The sequence below is a fragment of the Galeopterus variegatus genome, unplaced genomic scaffold, assembly GCF_000696425.1.
Source record: "Galeopterus variegatus unplaced genomic scaffold, G_variegatus-3.0.2 Scaffold616, whole genome shotgun sequence".
Lineage (NCBI taxonomy): Eukaryota > Metazoa > Chordata > Mammalia > Dermoptera > Cynocephalidae > Galeopterus > Galeopterus variegatus.
The window spans coordinates 411,204-429,913 of NW_007726727.1; the positions used below are offsets into that span (position 1 = coordinate 411,204).

The following is an 18,710-nucleotide window of genomic DNA, read 5'->3' on the forward strand; positions in this document are numbered from 1 at the left end:
TTTAATTGCTCTTATAAGAGATAATCTATGACTTTGAGTCAAAAGCATTCTAATGAACATAGCATTCTATAAACAATTTCTTAATCTTATTTTTAGAATAGAGATGCAATACAAAATCCACATCCCAACCAGAATGGCATAATCTGAGTAACCTCCTCTCCTGAATGGCCAGTGTGGTACAGGAGTCGGGAATGGAGAGAGGCTATTATGACAACTGTAGAACCTTCTGAACTGGTGGCCTCCTTCTGATCAAGAGCAGGGTTCACAAGTGATGTCACACAAAATGTACAGAGAGAGAGGACCAATGGCCCATTCCCCATGCAATTAAGAAGCCAAGACTCTTGGCAATCTGAACAAAGTCCTTGATTATACATTTTTCCCCATGGTTCTTCAAATGCTTTTACTAAACAAGTACATCTCCTGTACACATTGCCTGCCTAGACAAAATCTTAAAATATTTTGGGGGACTGAACAGGTATAATCCATGCTCTTCCATTTTCCAATTACATTAGCAGGCAGCTGAACTTTAATGTAAAAAAAAAGAATTCTTACAATATTTATTAATTTGTGAAAGCAATTTTCACAAAAGTATCTTAGCAAAATCAGTCTTTAACATAAAAAATGCCTGTGGCACAGTTATTCAGATTTTGATAGGTGACATGCCCTAAGAGACCAGTTATATTTTCACTTGAGTTTTCTGGTTCTTGCTCTAAGTACATTCAATTTCCTGTTTTCCATGAGTACTTAAAATTGTAGTCAGATTCTTGTCATGATTTTTTTTCTTGCAATATATTTAGACATACAAGACTATGGGGATCCATAAGGCCCTGTGGTTCCTATTCATTGATGAATACTGAATTCATTGTATTACTGGTTTTTCTCCTGCTGGATGAGTATGCTTTGAGGACTGCACCTTTTTTTTTTCTGTGTCTGCTTCATTTGTTATGAGAACGACTCCATGGTCCCCTCAGATTGCTGACATTTGGATAAGGCAGCACGAAACAGGTGAATTCTCTTATCTCCAGCTAGAGATAGGAACTACATACAAGATTTTCTTATAAAACAGAAAATAGAGTGACTATAATAGAGCCTAGTCCAGAAGCCAGGACTCTTGGGTCCAACTGTTCAATCTTAAACTTGTCCTGAGATACTGGGGAAAAAAATCACTCAAGAATCTCTTGGTGCCTTTCCAGGCTGCACCTATAAATAGTAATTATACTTCTCTATTATAGAGCTCTCTACCAACCATTGTGATACATAACTATCTCAAAGGAGTAGTTGACAGCTTAGTTAATGTGTAGAGTATAAATCACTTTGAGCTTCTCACAGGAATGCAAAATGTACATTAAACACAAAGTCTAGCAGTATGGGAAGGGAAATAGAAACCGTGAATCATGAACACAGCACTTACAGATGTCTTCAGATGGGGGTTATGTGGAATACAACTGCAGCCTGTGGCTGAAAAAGGAAAATGATGCTACTGATGGGAAGGGTTGTTTTCCAAGGCAGGGCTCAGGAGATGGATGAGGCACTTTTCTGCTCCAGACTTGAAAATAGGCCATTGTGTGGGCCTTGGCAACTCTGGGACAGCCCACGAGGTCCAAAATGGTCTGGCCTCTGCCCATCACTCTGTTATTAGATTGATTTCATTAATGGCCCAATTCTTCATCCTTCCCTGTATCTATGCCTTTTGCCATGGATTTTAAGCAATCCCTATTAAGAGGTAGAGTATATTTAGGGTGTCTTAAGTCTGAGTTTAGTCATGTGACTTGCTTTGGCCAATAGGATATTAGTAGTTGTGATACTAACACATGTCTAAAAAGTGCTTGCATCTTTTTGCTTTTGCTCCTCTGTGAATGTGAGGAGAACAAGCCCTGGCTAGGCTGCTGAAGGATGAAACATGTGGAACAGAGTCAAGGTGTCCAGGTGTCCCAGCCAAAGCCACCCTCAATCAACCATCAGCCAGCTGGTTCCCAGACACGTGAATAAGCCAAACCAACAAGAATAGGGGCCCAGTTGAGACCAATCTAAATAAGTGATTTACAGACTTATGAGCATAATAAATGCTTATTGTTTCAAATCACTGACTTTTGAGATGATTTATTATACAGCATTCTTGTGGCACTCAATCTAACAAACTTTCCAACACTTGCCCTTTGTGCTCTGCACTCACTCCAGCAACATTAGACTTATCTATTTAAGAGAATGTGCCATGTACCCCAGGACAGGATCCTTGCACATTATTCCCCTCTGCATATTTCCCCTCTGCTGGGAACTCCCTCTTATGCTACTCTCCTGACCCCTCACCTTGGTCATTTCTTTAGTTGAAGTAAATTTATTCATCTGTTCTCAGCTCAAAAGTAGCTTCCTTAGCAAGACTTTTTTTTTTTTTATCCCAGAATAAGTAAACTTTTCTTTTTTACAACATATTCTCATATACGCATATCACTTTATATCAAAGCACTTTTTACTGATGTCTCTGCTAATAATTATACTCTAATTTTTTGTGATAGTTGATTTTAAGCCTGTCTCCTTCATTAGATTGCAAAGTCTAATTTAGAGGATTCAACTATTATCTGGCTCTCCATTGTATCACAATGCAGTGGGAGATACAGTGTTTTAGACATGCAGTACCTATTACAGAGACTGGCACCAATTTTTATTGAATAAAGGTGTAAGTTGTAGCAGATGCATCTATCCTCCACCTTCTGTGGATGATGACTCTTGTACTTGAAGCCTTCTCCAGAGGCATGCCATTGAGTGACAGTAGCTGTCTCATTCAGAGATGCCTGAGAGGTTACACAAACTAGCCCTCTCTCCCAGGGGGAGCCCATAACCAATGACTGACTGATGCAGGTATTGAACAGTCCAGATTCTTGTCTCTGGGTGAGATAACCTCTGTGATGCAATTTATGCTCTAAGTACCCATGGGATCAGGCCTAGGCTTTACTTCTGAAACCACATCTTTGCCTAGTTCCTTTACCTGCACTGATCTATTCCCCTCATTTGCCTTACACTTCTGACAATTCAACCTCAATAAATCACTTGCATAAGAATCCCTGTCTCCGGTTCTGCTTCTAACCAAACCCAGACAAAGACACGAGTTAGATTTGAGCATTTCTTGCTCAGCCAAGAAAGAAAACAACTAAGTTAGAACCTGAAATATTTTCCATTGGAGTAAACCTTTGAGTAGAGGAAAATAAGAGTTCACTTTTCTCAAAGGGTCCAGAAATTCACAGATGTCTAGTAATTTAGGGAATGGTTAGAGCTTCCATGATTATGAATACTAACTCTTTCAAATACACTGCTTTTAGTGAGTGAATTAGTCTGTTTTTGTGTTGCTTACAACAGAATACATGGAACTGGGTGATTTTATAAAGAAAACGAAATTTATTTCTTACAGGTTCTGAGGCTGGGAAATCCAAAGTACATCTGGTGGTGGCAACAGTGACCCAGGCACCTCACATTGTAAGATGATGGAAAAATAGAGAGAGAAAGACAGACTCTCCTCTTCTTTTAAAGCCCTCAGAACCATGCCCCTGACCACCATTTTTAATCCACTCACTACTGCACAGTCCTACAATCCATCACCTCCCCGAGGCCCCACCTTTTGATTACCATAATAGAATTTCCCACCCTCTTAACAGTCACAGTGGGGGCTAAGTTTCTAATACATAAAACTTGGGAGACAATTCAAGCTTCAATAATTTGGAGGGGACATAATTCAATCCACTACAGTGAGTAAATAAAATGGAGGAGCAAACAGTAAAGTTTTATTCTTTCCGGAAAATGTTCATTCACATAATTGTACTACTATGCAATAATACATTTCCTAACAGAACTATCAAGCAGACAGCAGGATTTTCATCTCACCTCTATTTTTGGGTTGCTGCTTTCAGAAGATAATTAAAGAAGAGGTGATGATGGCCAGAAACATATTCAAAACATAATATTAAAATAAAAATAATACAAAGCTATACTTACTGCAATCCTCAACAGTAAGATGGATCTCTCTCTCTCTCTCTCTCTCTCTCTCTCTCTCTCTCTCCCTCTCTCCCTCTCCACTGAAAAATGAGTGAAAGGAAGCATACCAAGATGTGAACAGCAGTAGTGGAATCATGAGAGATTCTTATTTTCTTTTTTACATTTTTTTAAATTTAAAATTTTTAACAAAAAGCAAGACCAGTTTTTGAAGAAAATGATTAAAACATGCAAAAAGATTAAACTTAGCAAAAAGATCATAGAGAACAATGGCATTTTTTCCTCCCTGAATAAGCTCAGTTCAAAAGCCTGAGAAGCTGGACTTCTGCTTCTGGGAAGAGGGAGCAGATGTCCTTTTCTCTTTTCCTTTCAATAAGTAAACTAAAATTCCTAGATCTTATATATCAAACAAACACAGGATGACCCTGAAAGGTGAAGAAAAGATCTCCTAGGGACCCCAGAAACAAGGAACAACACGGTGGTGAGTTCCTGGGTTTTCTGTCTCACACATCCCAGACTTGGAGCTGAAGAAGCCGGGAACCCAGAAATGCTGATGGGGACAAAGGATCCCCAGCAACAGCCTGTTCTCTCTAGCCAAAGGACAGGAATGGGACAGATCATAAATGCTTTACTTCAGCAAAACACCACAGAGATAACCCATGACCCCACCTCTACCCAAGCCAATAAAGGCCAGTGGGGACTTCCACCTTCCCCAGGCTGTCCCAGCCCCTGCCTGGGTGGCATCGGAGAAGGCTGAGTAGGGAGCTGGACTATTTGTCCTCACTGGACTTTAACAAGACTCCCCATCTCCAACATGGTGTCAGTGGACAAACACACAGGGAGCCTGAACATCCACCCCTCCTCAGTGGTCATGAGGTGTCCCTCCCACTGCTGCCTGGCTGTGGTGGCAGAGGAGGCCTAGCGAAGAGTCAGGACTTCCACCACTATCCAGAGGTAAAGGGGCCATAACCACTTCTGTGGGGGTTACTGGACCCCAGGGAGAGCAGCAACTAGGCATTCCTAACCCTCCCAACTAGGGACGGATCAGTCAGTGGAGGCATAATGGGAAGTGGAATGCCACCCAGGAGTGGTAACGAGACTCCCCTCCAGCCTCCGCTGTGAACAAAGACCAGGTAAGGAACCCGGTCATCCACGCCACTTGGCAGCAATGAGGTAAGCACCTTCCTCCCCTGGCTGGAGTAGTGCCAGAGGAAGCCAGCTAACTCAGGGGTTTAAATAAGATCCAGGGACCCAAAACATAAAATCCATAATGTCCACGTTTCAATTGAAAAACACTCTTCATGCTGAGAAACAGAAAGATCTCAACGTGAATGAGAAACAGACAATCCAGAGATGTCAACACAAAGATGACAGAAATGTTATCTAACAGATGTTTTAAAGCAGCTGTCATAAAAATGCTTTCATTGAGCAGTTACAAACACTCCTGAAACATAGGAAAAAATATCAAGTCTCAGCAAAGACACGGATATAAAAAACCAATGGAAATTTTAGAACTGGAAAAGTACAGCAACCAAAAAAAAAAAAAATTAGCCAAACATAAAAGTGTGGAGGGCACAGAGAAAAGAACCCGTGAACTGGAAGACAGAACAATAGAAATTACCCGATTTGACTAACATGGAGAAAATAGACTGAAAAAAATAAAATGGATAGAACCTCAGGGACCAGTGGGACTATAAAAAAAAGATTTAACATTTATGTCATTGACCTCCTGGAAGGAGAGGAGAAAGAGGATAAGGCTGAAAAAGTACTCAAAGATAGAATGGTTGCAAAGATAGCAAATTTGGCAAAAGACTCAAATCTACAGATACAAGAAGCTGAACCAAACTCAAGGTTCCCAAGACTAGATGTGAGTGTGACTGTGTGGGCTACAAGGGCCACCAGATCATAACCTTGTTCAGGGTATAAAAGTCGTTTCCATCTGTAAAAAGGATGCAGTGACTCCCATTTGTGATGCTGATATGAATTGTGTGAGGACGAGCCAGTGTCCATTCCACAGTGACTAGCTATTATAATTTCAGCTAGCCCAGGAAGAACCAGAATAAGGTATAAAAATGTTTAACACTCCATTATTCAACATTTTTGCATAATATATGGCATTTTATGGATTTGTCATGTGTAAGAAATGATTTGATTAACAGGTCAGTGTCACATTTCCAATCTAAAATGTATGACTAAGCACTTCATAAAAACTTGGGATAATAAGTTGAAATGTTACTAAGTATACAAACAATATCAGCACATTTAAGAGATATTAAGAATGACTCTTTTTCTTTTTAAACGTACAATTATTTTTATTTTTAAAGTTTTCTTCCTTCTTTTCAGGCTTTGTCCACACACATACATGATGTTTACATTTTAATTGGTTAATTTTAATTACATAAATACATTCTCTTTAATTACATAAAATACATTGTCACTGTAAAAATTCCAACACAGAAGCATAAAAAACAAAAAATCACCTTTTACTTACACCTCTTTCCTGAAACCTCACAATCTTTATTAGGTAATCATCCATTATTAGAGGCTTAAAATACGTCCAATTAATTCTTTCAATGTAATTTAATATACACATATGCACATACAAATACAAATATGTTTTTAACTACACCACTTGGGCAACAAATTTTTAACTTTAATTAAATGTATTAGATTTATGAGAATTACTTAAGGGCTTGGGAAGCTTGTCATAAAATTGAAAACACTCAACAAGAAAATGGAACATACTAAATTTGCGCAGGCAGTTTGAATATCTAAAGAAGTTTCATTAAGTTTGAAAACATGAATCAAAAGCCCTTAACAGTGACTTGTTAAAATCGGAGAGATTCATAAACAGAATAAGAGGATCCATAAGTTTAGGGAGTAGGCTTTAGAATTTATAACTTAATCAATTATTCACTTTTAAACCAATATTAACCTCTGAAAAATCTTTTCAGTGCCTAAAATCTGCCCCCAAAGACATAAAATCCGTCACATTGACATACATGTTACCTGAACACGATACGTCATCATCCGTGGGAACTTCTTGTCAGGGTTTTCTAGTGTTTCATTTTCCATCACTTCTCCAAGTCCTGTTAAGTTCTCATGAGTAGTTCTAAGCATGTCACTCCTTGAATAAAGGTCTGTCTTTAATCTATTTCTCCCTGCAGCTGTCATGTTGCCGGGGAAGAGCAGATGTGAGATAAACATTTGAATTAAACTTAATTAGCTATATTGTCTAAGCCCTATTTTAAAATGGTGCATCCTGGGACAGTGATCCTGAAGAGGTTTGACTTCAAAGGATGAAAAGACTCAGAAGAACCTGAAACTCACCAGCCATAGTTGCCACTTGAGCACTCGTATGATGATAATGTGGAGCAGAATCTGGTCCCTGCCAGAACTCTGTAGCAGTTTGGGAAGAACCGTTGACTGCCTTGAGCGCTTTTTTATATATTCAGGAGGCAAAGTTCTGCCACGTTCCCTTTAACCAGTTATGTTTCTGAGGAGCGGTGTTGTCCTCTTCCTAAACAGCAAGTGTTACCCCTACTAAGTGCCTCAGCATAGATCAACATCCTGTTTGACATTCATCACTGGAACACAGTATGGCATACTTTCAAATACTAGAATTTTAGACATTGCACTTCAAAGATTTAAGAGACTCAACATTAAAGACATCATCAATAATTACACTCTTTATAGAAAAAATATGTTCTATATATTGAACAAAATTGGGTGCCATATCCATAAAATATACACTAGTTGGGAATCAGTAAATATTTCAATTAAAGATCTAAAATTAAAACGAGCATTTATTCTGAAACACTAAAATGTAAAGTGAATGGGATTTTTAAATGTTATTTAAATAGACCAGCTTAAAAACAAACTTACCTTGGTTTGTATTCACCATTTTTCTTTTTTCTTACAATTATATATGTATCCTCCAAAAATAGATCATTATTAAAAGAACAGTATAACTTATGTAAGTTTTCACTATAATAGAATATTTACAAATTAATTAGATTTCAGAGGACTGTATAAATAAATTTATATCTATTTAAGTTTAATACATTTATCTAAAAAGCAAAATCTTCTCTAGGTTCATTTTATATAGTGCTTCTTTGCTACTTAATTTTTATTATATCAATAACTCATATTTACCATACTAAAGTAGTAAATACAATTAAATCGGGGTTTGTCAACATTGGCATTAGACATTTTGAGCTGAATAATTCTTTGTTGTCGAGGTTAGTCCTTGTATTATAGGATGTATAGAAGTATCCTTGTCCTCTACCCACTACAAGTGAAGAGCATATTCCCCAGTTGTGACAGAGAGAAATGCCCTAGACATCACAAAATGTCCCCAGGGGGAACAAAACTGCCCCCAGTTGAGAATCACTAAGTTAAATAAAAAGAAAACAAAGTTACCTTTATTTTCCTACCACATTTATACATATATATCTCATATATATATATATATATATTTTTTCCTTTTTGTCTTTTTTCGTGACCGGCAACGGATCACAACCCTCAGTGTCGCGCCTGTACCAGACCGGGACCGGCAACGGGATCGCAACCCTCGGTGTTGCACCCGCACCTCGCTCAGCCAGTGAGCGGCCGGTCTGTATGTGGGATCCGAACCCTCGGCGGGAGCGCCGCCGCGCTTCCCAAGCGGCGCACTGTAGCAGTGCACCACCGGGCCAGCCCCACCACATTTATATTTTAGTTTACATTCTCATGATCAATTTTATATATATATATAAACACATGGATAAATTTTTTTAAATGATCATATATATTGTTTTGTTACTGCTCTTTTACAACATATATCATGAACACTTTTTCACAAATAAGTGTGTGCCTACTTCATTTTAATGGCTACATAGTATTCCAGTTTGTATAGAATATCATTTATTAATTTATTACTTATAGACATAGAAGTTGTTCCAAATTTTTGTGATAAAAGTGTGTGTGTGGTTGGGCATGATATTCTTGGGAAACTCTTTCTTTCCCTAAAAATTTAAAAGATTTCTTTTATTGTCCTCTTGTATTAAAAGTGGCTGAGGAAAAGTATAAGCTGAGTACGGTTGCATCTCCCTTGCATTTTCTCATTTGCATATTTAGTCAAGGCACCAAAAGATTCTCTTTTTATTTTTAAAGTTAAGAACTGCTGTCCTTAAAATATCAATTTATTGATACTTCTTGGAATACATTGTTCTTTTTCAATCTTTTTAAAAAAATTTCAACATTTATTTGAACATATTGGTGGGGGCATAATTCCACATTCATTTCAAAAAACTTTTATTCTAATCTACATTTAAAGTAACTTTTATTTTCAGTTGTTGGTTTCCCCACTTCAAAGACACCAATTATTCTCATGTTGGATCATCCTTGTCCTACATATTATTTTCTCCTGATTGCTTTAATTTCTTCATTCCCTGCACCCACATTCATTGTGAATCATACAATCTTTCATTTTATGAGGGGACTTCAAAATGTTCATGGAAAATATGTATTATGAAAAAACTATGCATGGATTTCAATTTTTTTTGTACCAACTAAACTCATACTAACTTGCAAAAATATGACTGAACAGGATCTAGCTTGAGGCACTAAGAAGGATAAGACATCAGTTTGAAAACAGCCCTATCAGACCAACATGAATTCTGCTAACAACAAACATCAAATTTATGGTGAAACTTGGGTGAAAGAATGGTGAAAAAATTGATGCATTACAAAAAGTTTATAGGGACAATGCCCCGAATAAATCAGTGGTTACAAATGAATAACTTGTTTTAAGAAGGGAAGAGATGATGTTGAAAATGAAGCCCACAGTGGTGGACCATTCACATCAATTTGCAAGAAAAAAATTAATCTTGTTTGTGCCCTAATTGAAGAGGACCAACGATTAACAGTGGACACAATAGCCAATACCATAGACATCTCAATTTGTTCAGCTGCAGACAAAAGCAGAACTTTCAATGGAAATTTTAAACAAGTGAGATCAAGATATTGAAGCTTTATTTTTTTAAATTGTAACAGGAAATGAAACACAGCTTTACCAGTATGATTCTGAAGACAAAGCACAATCAAAGCCACCACTCCCAAGAGGTGGAAGTGGTCCAGTCAGAGCAAAAGTGGACCAGTCAAGAGCAAAGGTCATGGGAACAGTTTTTTGGGGTGCTCGAGACATTTTGCTTGTTGACTTTCTAGTGGGCCAAAGAAGAAGAGCATCTGCTTATTCTGAGAGTGTTTTGAGAAAGTCAGCCAAAGCTTTAGCAGGAAACACTGGGGAGAGCTTCACCAGAGAGTCCTTCTCCACCATGGAATGCTCCCGCTCACTCCTCTCATCCAGCAAAGGCATTTTTTTGTCAGAGTTTCAATGGTAAATCATTAGGCATCCATGTTACAGTCCTGATTTGGCTCCTTCTGATTGTTTTTATTTTTTAGTCTTAAGAATATCTTTAAAGTGCACCCATTTTTTAATAATGTAAAAAAGAATGCATTGACAGGTTTAAATTCCTGGGAACTTCAGTTATTTAGAGATAGACTAAATGGCTGTTATCACTTACAAAAGTGTCTTGAACTTGGTGGAGTTTACATTGAGAAATTGTTTATTTTTTAATTTTTATTCTTTAATTCTATTTTTCCACAAACTTTTTGAGGTCTCCTTGTATGTCAGGTTTTCCATTTTTTTTTCTTTTCACATCTTCATTTTAATAAACCCATAATCCACATTTACTATGGTTAACTAGTAAGTGCAATTAAAGTAGAGTTTTACACTTTGGCCAAAAAAATTTTCACTGGGGGTGGGGGCTCTCATGTGCATTGAAATATATTTAGGAATAATTGTTCTTTGTGATTTATTGATTAGTTCTTATATATTGTTTTTCTCATTCTCAATTGGCTTCTTTAGCTCCCTTTCTCCCTTCTGTTTTTGTGTCTTTGATCACTTTTTAAATTTATTAACTGGATTAACATTCTCTTGGTGTTATACCAAGAAGTTGTTCTAGGGATTTAAAAAATTAAAACATTTTTTTTTTTTTGAGTTCTGTGTTTCTCCAAAAGGGATTATGGGAGTCTGCTATGTGTGGTGCTTTTATTTTTCTGTCTTTGTGCCACCTCCCTTCTTTTACTGTGTAGCACAGACAACATGCTGTTTTTTTTCTCACTCATGATGAACAGAGGCAGCTCTGTCTACCTTCTCTTTGTTCTGATATAGTGTGTGCAAATTCCCTCTGATCCCTTTATCTGAGATCTGTTGTCTTCCTCTCTGTGGGCTGGGAGATGCATATTCCAACTCCTTTCCTGTGTCTGTGTGTCAATGGTGGGAATGTTGGGGAAGTGTGGATGGGGTGGATGAAAACTGGTCAGCTGGGCCTGTCTGCAGTCAATTGGAAGAGCTGCTCTGTGCTCTCTCCCCTGATTTTGCTAAGTATTCTGGGCCAGAGTCACCTCCCCTAGTTGAAGGTGTACACTGTTACCACTTATTAGCCCTTGATGGTTGTAAGGAGAGGTATCCTCTGACTTCAGCTCATTCTTGCTTTCAGTACAGAGCTTACAGACTTTGCTTGAGTCAGACAGACCAGCCAGGCATTGTCTTCCTGTTTCACCTGTCACCACTCAGTAGTCATTCCCAAACTCCAAAGAAGTGGTACTATAAACATTTTCAAGGTTGTTAATCTGTCGTAAAAAACTAACCACCACAAAAGTTGTACTGATCACATAAAAACCACGTAATTAATAAGGTACATCTATTTCCTTATATTCTTGTCAACCTTGCTTATTAGTATTCTTATTGTCAATACAACTGTACTTTTACAGAAAATAAAACTATGAGAAAACACAGTTTAATAAATTTCAGTGTATTCAAATACTCTATAATTTTTTTAAAAATTCACATGCAATATTCTGAAAGCTTTAAGATGTCAGTGTGTCCACATAAATTGTGTAATGTTTTAAACAATTAACAGAAATGTAAAGGGTTCTCAGTTAACTAAATGTTTAAAATGTCCCTTGAAAGAAAGCAATCTTTAAAAAAAACTATAAAAAACTCAGGATCATTTAAAAACTTTAAAAAAAACTTTAACAATCTTTAAAAAAAACTATAAAAAACTCAGGATCATTTAACAAGGAACAAGATATAGTGTTGTAGTTGGGAAACAATGACTTTTAAAATAGAGGCCCAAAACACTTTTCCAATATTAATAGATTTTTCATTTTAAAAAAAACTATAAAAAACTCAGGATCATTTAACAAGGAACAAGATATAGTGTTGTAGTTGAGAAACAATGACTTTTAAAATAGAGACCCAAAACACTTTTCCAATATTAATAGATTTTTCATTTGTATCCAGGGAGCAGAGCTACTATTCTTTCCATAAACACAAAAAATTAGCATCAATTGATAAAATTACCTACTTGTATCCACGAAATCATATAAATGAAGAGCTGGAAATAAAATCCAACCTATGCTTCTACTAACATATGTGATTCCTAATACAAGACTATTTATTTTTTTAAAAATAGCTTTATCGAGACATAATTCACATATCATAAAATTCACCCTTCTAAAGTATACAATTCAGTGGCTTTTATTATATTCACAGACTTGTGCAACTATTACCAGTATCTAATTTCCAAACATTTTAATTACACCAAAAAGAAACCCCATGTCCCTTGGCAGTCACTTCCCATTCTCCACTCCCCTCCTGTCATAGTTTACATTATGTCTCTACAGATTTGCTTATTCTGGATATTTCATATAATGGAATCATGCAATATGTGGCCTTTTGTGACTGGATTCTTTCATCGAGCAATAACACTTCAAAGTTCATTCACATTGTCGCATCTATCACCACTTTTTTCCTTTTTATGGATGGATAATATTTCATTATATGAATATAGTACATTTTGTTTATCCATTCATAAGTTGATGAACATTTAGGCTGTTCCATATTTTTGGAAAAAATTTACTGCAGAAAAGTGTTTGATTTTAATAAAGTCCAGTTTTTCTAGTTTTTGTTTATCACTTTTGGGTTTTTTTGTTTTTTCCAGATTGTGTCATTGCTTGTACTTTTAATACAGGTCTTTCAAAACTTTTTTTTTTTTTTTTTTGCTCAAGGCAAATAATGGTGAGGATTTAAAGCACATGAATATTCATTATTAAAAGATAACTGAAATAAAAACTCCAAATAAGAACCTTCAAACCTTCTAGTCTCTTCCAGTCATTGTCTGATCTCTGAGAACAGATGTCTACATGACTGCTACATCATGACTTTCATTTCTTTCTGCCCTAACTAGGAAAGGAGTTAGAAGAGCCCCCAGTTAAATAAACATGCCTCCATGCTGCTGCCTTGGCAAACACAAGGGAGGAACAAGAAAAAAAAAAAAAAAAAAGACTATTTTCCCATAGCTGGCATATAAAACTGCATTAATTTTGCATTTGTCAAGTTTGGCATAAGGTTCCTTGGAATTGCTCCTGGCCTACTTAGAATGTGAAAATATGACATAAGACTGCTGGACCTAAACTTCATGAGAAGTCACTTGGAATTAGGTCCTTAGAAAACAGCCCTTGTCCGATGCACTGTGTAAGTCCAGGAGGTGCCATACACATTGCAGTCCACACAACCTGCCCAGTTTGCATATGGTGATTTTTCTGCTTTTAAATCTTGCTTCCCAAAGTATGGGATACACTAAACAGGCAATATTTTCAAGAGCCCAGCTTGTTAAATATACTTGTCTACACATTCTTTCAAATTATTTTGACCATAAGTGGCACAACCACAGTAAATGTGGGTCCTCGCTGGTATAAAACAAGGAGTAGTGGCTTTGGACTCAGAGGACCAGAGTCTCAATCTTGACCAGCCACATACTACTAGTGTGCTTTGGTCACGTTACTTAACTTCCCTGAGTTACAATGTTACTATCTGTAAAATAGGAATTTTAGATTCACAGAGTCGCTAAGAGGACTGATTAAGGTAACATAGGTAAAGTTCCTGGTACACAGTAAACACTTAATCAATGTGAACTCCTCTGATGTGAAAGTAATGTGTCCAAATTCCCATTAAGTTTAGACTACAGAGCTGCACTGTTCAATATGGTAGCCACCAAAAACATGTGGCTATTAATTAATTGAAATTAAATAGACTTTAAAATACAGTTCCCAGTGCTCAATAGCCACATATGGTTAATGACTACATATTTACCATTACTGAAATAACCATTGCCATCATCACAGAAAGTTCTGTTGGACAAAAAAATTAGTAATAGAACTATGCAAGAACCAGAAGTCCAGAAGACTAAATTTTTGCCACTATGTAAGTTCAAGGGAGCAACTTTATCTTACTATGTCATAATTTCCTCATTGGCAAAATGGAATAATGCCTTTGCAGTAATCATTGTAGAGATCAGGTACACTGAAGTCACTTTTTTCCTTGCTTCCTGATTATCCTCCCAAGACCCCAAGACTAAACAATGCACAACACAGTCACTGGCAAGGATCACTTTGAGGATGACTTGATAGATACAGCCCTTTGTTTAATACTCATAGCCATGATCTGATATTATTCCAACACACCTGTAAGTAGTTAAGAACAGCATATAAGGATCACTTTGAGGATGACTTGATAGATACAGCCCTTTGTTTAATACTCATAGCCATGATTTGATATTATTCCAACACACCTGTAAGTAGTTAAGAACAGCATATGTTCAAGAGCACAACAAAGTATCTTCAGACTGTTCTTGTGGTAATAGGAAGACACAAATTAACATAACTGGATAGGTTTTCATTGGCAAGTATCCTTTTATAGAGTAATTAAATTCTCATAGGATTTCAAATGAAAAGATCAAAGATCATATTTCCTACTTTTTCATTTCTGTTTCTTTTAATGCCTAAATCTGCCTTCCCCAGGTTTGAAAACAATAATCTGTTGCTGTCACTTTGGTGGCAATGTTGTATTTTATTTATATACAGCAAACCTTTTCTGTAAAGGGGCAAGGTGTAAATATTTTAGGCCATAAGATTTCTATCACAACTATTCAACTCTGTTTTAGCATGAAAGTAGTCACAGAAAATATGTACATAAATTGGTGTGGCTGTGTTCCAGTAAAACTTAATTTACTAAAATAGGCCCTTGGCCTTAGTCTAGCTCTAGAAGGATATGTAAAACACACCATTTGCTCAAACAGCAAATTGAGAAGGACAAACGTAGATATAAATTGTAAAAGAACTAATTAAAAGTAACTCACAGATCTAGTCAGGTAATTTAAAAAGTTTCTTGGCTATTTTACTAATTCATGAATTGAACTACAACTTAAACAGAAAACCAAAACTCAACTAAGTGCCTCAGTGACATTATTCTTATGTAGACATTACTGTTCAAGACAAATTAAGGTCAAATATTTAGATGACTCAAGTAGCATCTGAACAAAAAAACTGGTATCTTGTATGTATGAGGGAAAATAGACCCCAAAGAACGAATAAGTTAATAGAATAGAATCATGAAATTTTAAAGTCAGAAGCATCCTTAGAAATAATTTTGTTCGACCCTATCTCTTTACAGTTGATGAGCATGGTTGACAACTCTTATTTTTCCTTCCCAGAATATAGTTTCTTTAGGGCTCAAATTTTTTTTTAAGCTACTCATTCCTCTTACTCTCAGTGGTGAGGCTGGCCTCACCCTCAGACCAATGAGGGGGTATGTTTTAACTCCAGCTGGACTCATTGGAGCCCTGCAAACTCCTATCCAGGACTGTTTCAGGGGTAGGTTACTAACCCAAAATTGGCCATCAGAGTCATCAAGACTCAGTTCTTCTCAATTCAATTCTGGGATGTGTCTTAGAATTACCAAGAGAAAGCAGCTTCCTTTCTCCTCTCCTTCCTCCCATCTTCTCTCTCTTTCGTTCGTTTATTCTCTTTCCTCTTCTCTTTCTCTCTCCTTCTCTTCTGGGGATACTAAATTTGAGAATGTGTACCTAAAACGGCTAGAACCTATCTTGCCGCCTTGTGGAAGTGATCTGCTTGAGAATAAAACCAGCAGAGACAAGATGGGCCAAGATGCAAAAAGACCAGGTTCTTCCGGCTTTGAGCTTACTTAAAAATAAAAGGCTATTTGCTTGTTATTAACCCTTTTACAAAATAATTACATGAACTCTTTAATCCTTTTATTCCCCTCCTCCACAACAGGTTGCTTAGAAACATCAATACTTACAAGTAATTCGATACAGGCCTTTGCAAAGAGCAAAAACTTCAAATATACTAATTGATAAAATGTTATTTATCATACTAACTAGTTATTAAATTATCAAAACACACTTAAAAAGTCATTGTTAATATTTTTCATTCATTGCATAGCCACTAAGAAAGGAGATAAGATTGATCTATCACATGGTTTATTTCTCCATGGCAAACAGCGATCTATACAATAATGACTTTACTACTTTTGTCCATATGTGAAATTTATAAGAAAAATGTAAGCTGGTAAAAAACAAACAAAATAGTTTGGTCTCCTACACCTTTGTAGATTGAAAGGAAAATCATTCATGGTGGCCACTGAACCTCATTAAATGGGAGGAGTTTACACTGGTATATTTCCTTTAGCATTAGGCAGACTGACATCACACTTGAACCTGTCAGACACTTGAGACACGTACCTGGGCTTCTGGTTTGTATATACATTTTATTCTTTCATCAACTAACCTCCTAACATAGGAATGGTTACCTGATAAAGTCAAGTGAAACTAGAATAATTCTGAGACAACCTAAAATTTATAACTTTAGAGATATGCCTAAGACATGTAGGCTAGTGTCATAGTAAAAGAAAAATTGTTTTGAGCATTAAATTGACTAAAATGAGAAATATACACAGATTTTAGAACTTATAAAACATAGGATTTTATTTAAATTTGTATACAGATAAAAATTTACCAAAATTTCAACAAAAATCTAATTCAAATTCTCACACCTTTGTAGATTGAAAGGAAAATCATTCATGGTGGCCACTGAACCTCATTAAATGGGAGGAGTTTACACTGGTATATTTCCTTTAGCATTAGGCAGACTGACATCACACTTGAACCTGTCAGACACTTGAGACACGTACCTGGGCTTCTGGTTTGTATATACATTTTATTCTTTCATCAACTAACCTCCTAACATAGGAATGGTTACCTGATAAAGTCAAGTGAAACTAGAATAATTCTGAGACAACCCAAAATTTATAACTTTAGAGATATGCCTAAGACATGTAGGCTAGTGTCATAGTAAAAGAAAAATTGTTTGAGCATTAAATTGACTAAAATGAGAAATATACACAGATTTTAGAACTTATAAAACATAGAATTTTATTTAAATTTGTATACAGATAAAAATTTACCAAAATTTCAACAAAAATCTAATTCAAATTCTCTCCCACCACAAAAATGGATATTATGGAAAAAAGCCACATTCTCCTCATTATGTTTTCCTAACATCTACAACAAGCTGGTAGATTCTGGGGGAGGGGGAAAATAAAGGCGGGGAGAGAAGATACTGATGCTCCACACAATTTGATCTCTAGTGTTGTGTCATCTCAAAGTGATGTAATTACTGAGATTTCCATAAGAATCAGCATTCTTCAGTTTTTATCAAAATGGAAGTTTCTATTTCAAAATTACAAATAAGGCTTCTGGTTTTATTTTTAGTGTGAGGTAAACAGTATATTCGATATTAAGGCAAACAGTAAAATACACATATGGTATATTAATGCAGACCTTCCACTGTTAAATACACAGTAGAATATTTGTGAATTTTCCAAACATGTTGAAATTAGAAACATATAAAAACCGCTGCAGTGTGTAGTAGCTATTTGCTTGAAGGTCTTAAGTGCGCCTTTTTGATAGTTAATATGTTAAATGTAATCTTGTTTGAGTTTCAAAAGGCCCAAAATTTTTTTTACTATATAGGATTAGATGTCCACCAACCTGTAAATAAACCAGGGCCTGATTTCATATTCTGTATATACGCACATCACTTAGCCACACAGACTGCTCCCAAAAGTTGGCAAAACAATGCCTGCTGAGCAGGCTTATGATAGAAAAGTATGAGAAAACAGGACATTATTTTTACAAAGACTATAAATAAAATCAGATTTAGGCTGTCTAGATATCTTATTCAAGAAAATACAGATTTAGGATTTTCGCACATTGATTTTTGTTCATGCTCTCCCCTCCTTTTTTCCAAAGGTGATAACCATTTCTTCACAGTGATGAGAAAACCATCCCTTATTATGGAAAAATGGCCTTCCTTCCCCAGGGATCCTGACCAAGACATCACTTCTTTGCCACGCTGGCCACAGCCTTCCTGGCTGCATCCTCCAGGTCGATGGCTGAAGTAATGGGGAGTCCGCTGTTATTGAGTATATTCTGAGCCTCCTGGGCATTGGTTCCTAGAAGAGGGAATGATGGACAGTCATTGAATGAAACTGGAGGTGGAGCCCTGTGAAGTTTCACATAATGGGGAGTCCGCTGTTATTGAGTATATTCTGAGCCTCCTGGGCATTGGTTCCTAGAAGAAGGAATGATGGACAGTCATTGAATGAAACTGGAGGTGGAGCCCTGTGAAGTTTCACGCAACCTGAAACCATGGATGCCCAGGTCTCACCTGACACTAACACAATTTAATTACAACACAGTTTTAGCTTTTGATGATCCAGATCTGCCTTATATAGATATACCCAGATGACAAATTTATTT

At 36.5% G+C, this 18,710-nt stretch overlaps 1 protein-coding gene across 1 annotated transcript in view; it reads right to left on the bottom strand.

Moving 5' to 3' along the window:
- Positions 1-17,612: 17,612 nt before the first annotated feature.
- Positions 17,613-18,710, bottom strand: part of SUCLG2 (succinate-CoA ligase, GDP-forming, beta subunit) — a 138,129-nt gene continuing 137,031 nt past the window's right edge. The window contains exon 10 of the mRNA XM_008570585.1: positions 17,613-18,403. Within this exon, the coding sequence (XP_008568807.1) occupies positions 18,288-18,403 (116 nt within the window). The 3' untranslated portion in view covers positions 17,613-18,287. The remainder of the gene's footprint in view (positions 18,404-18,710) is intronic.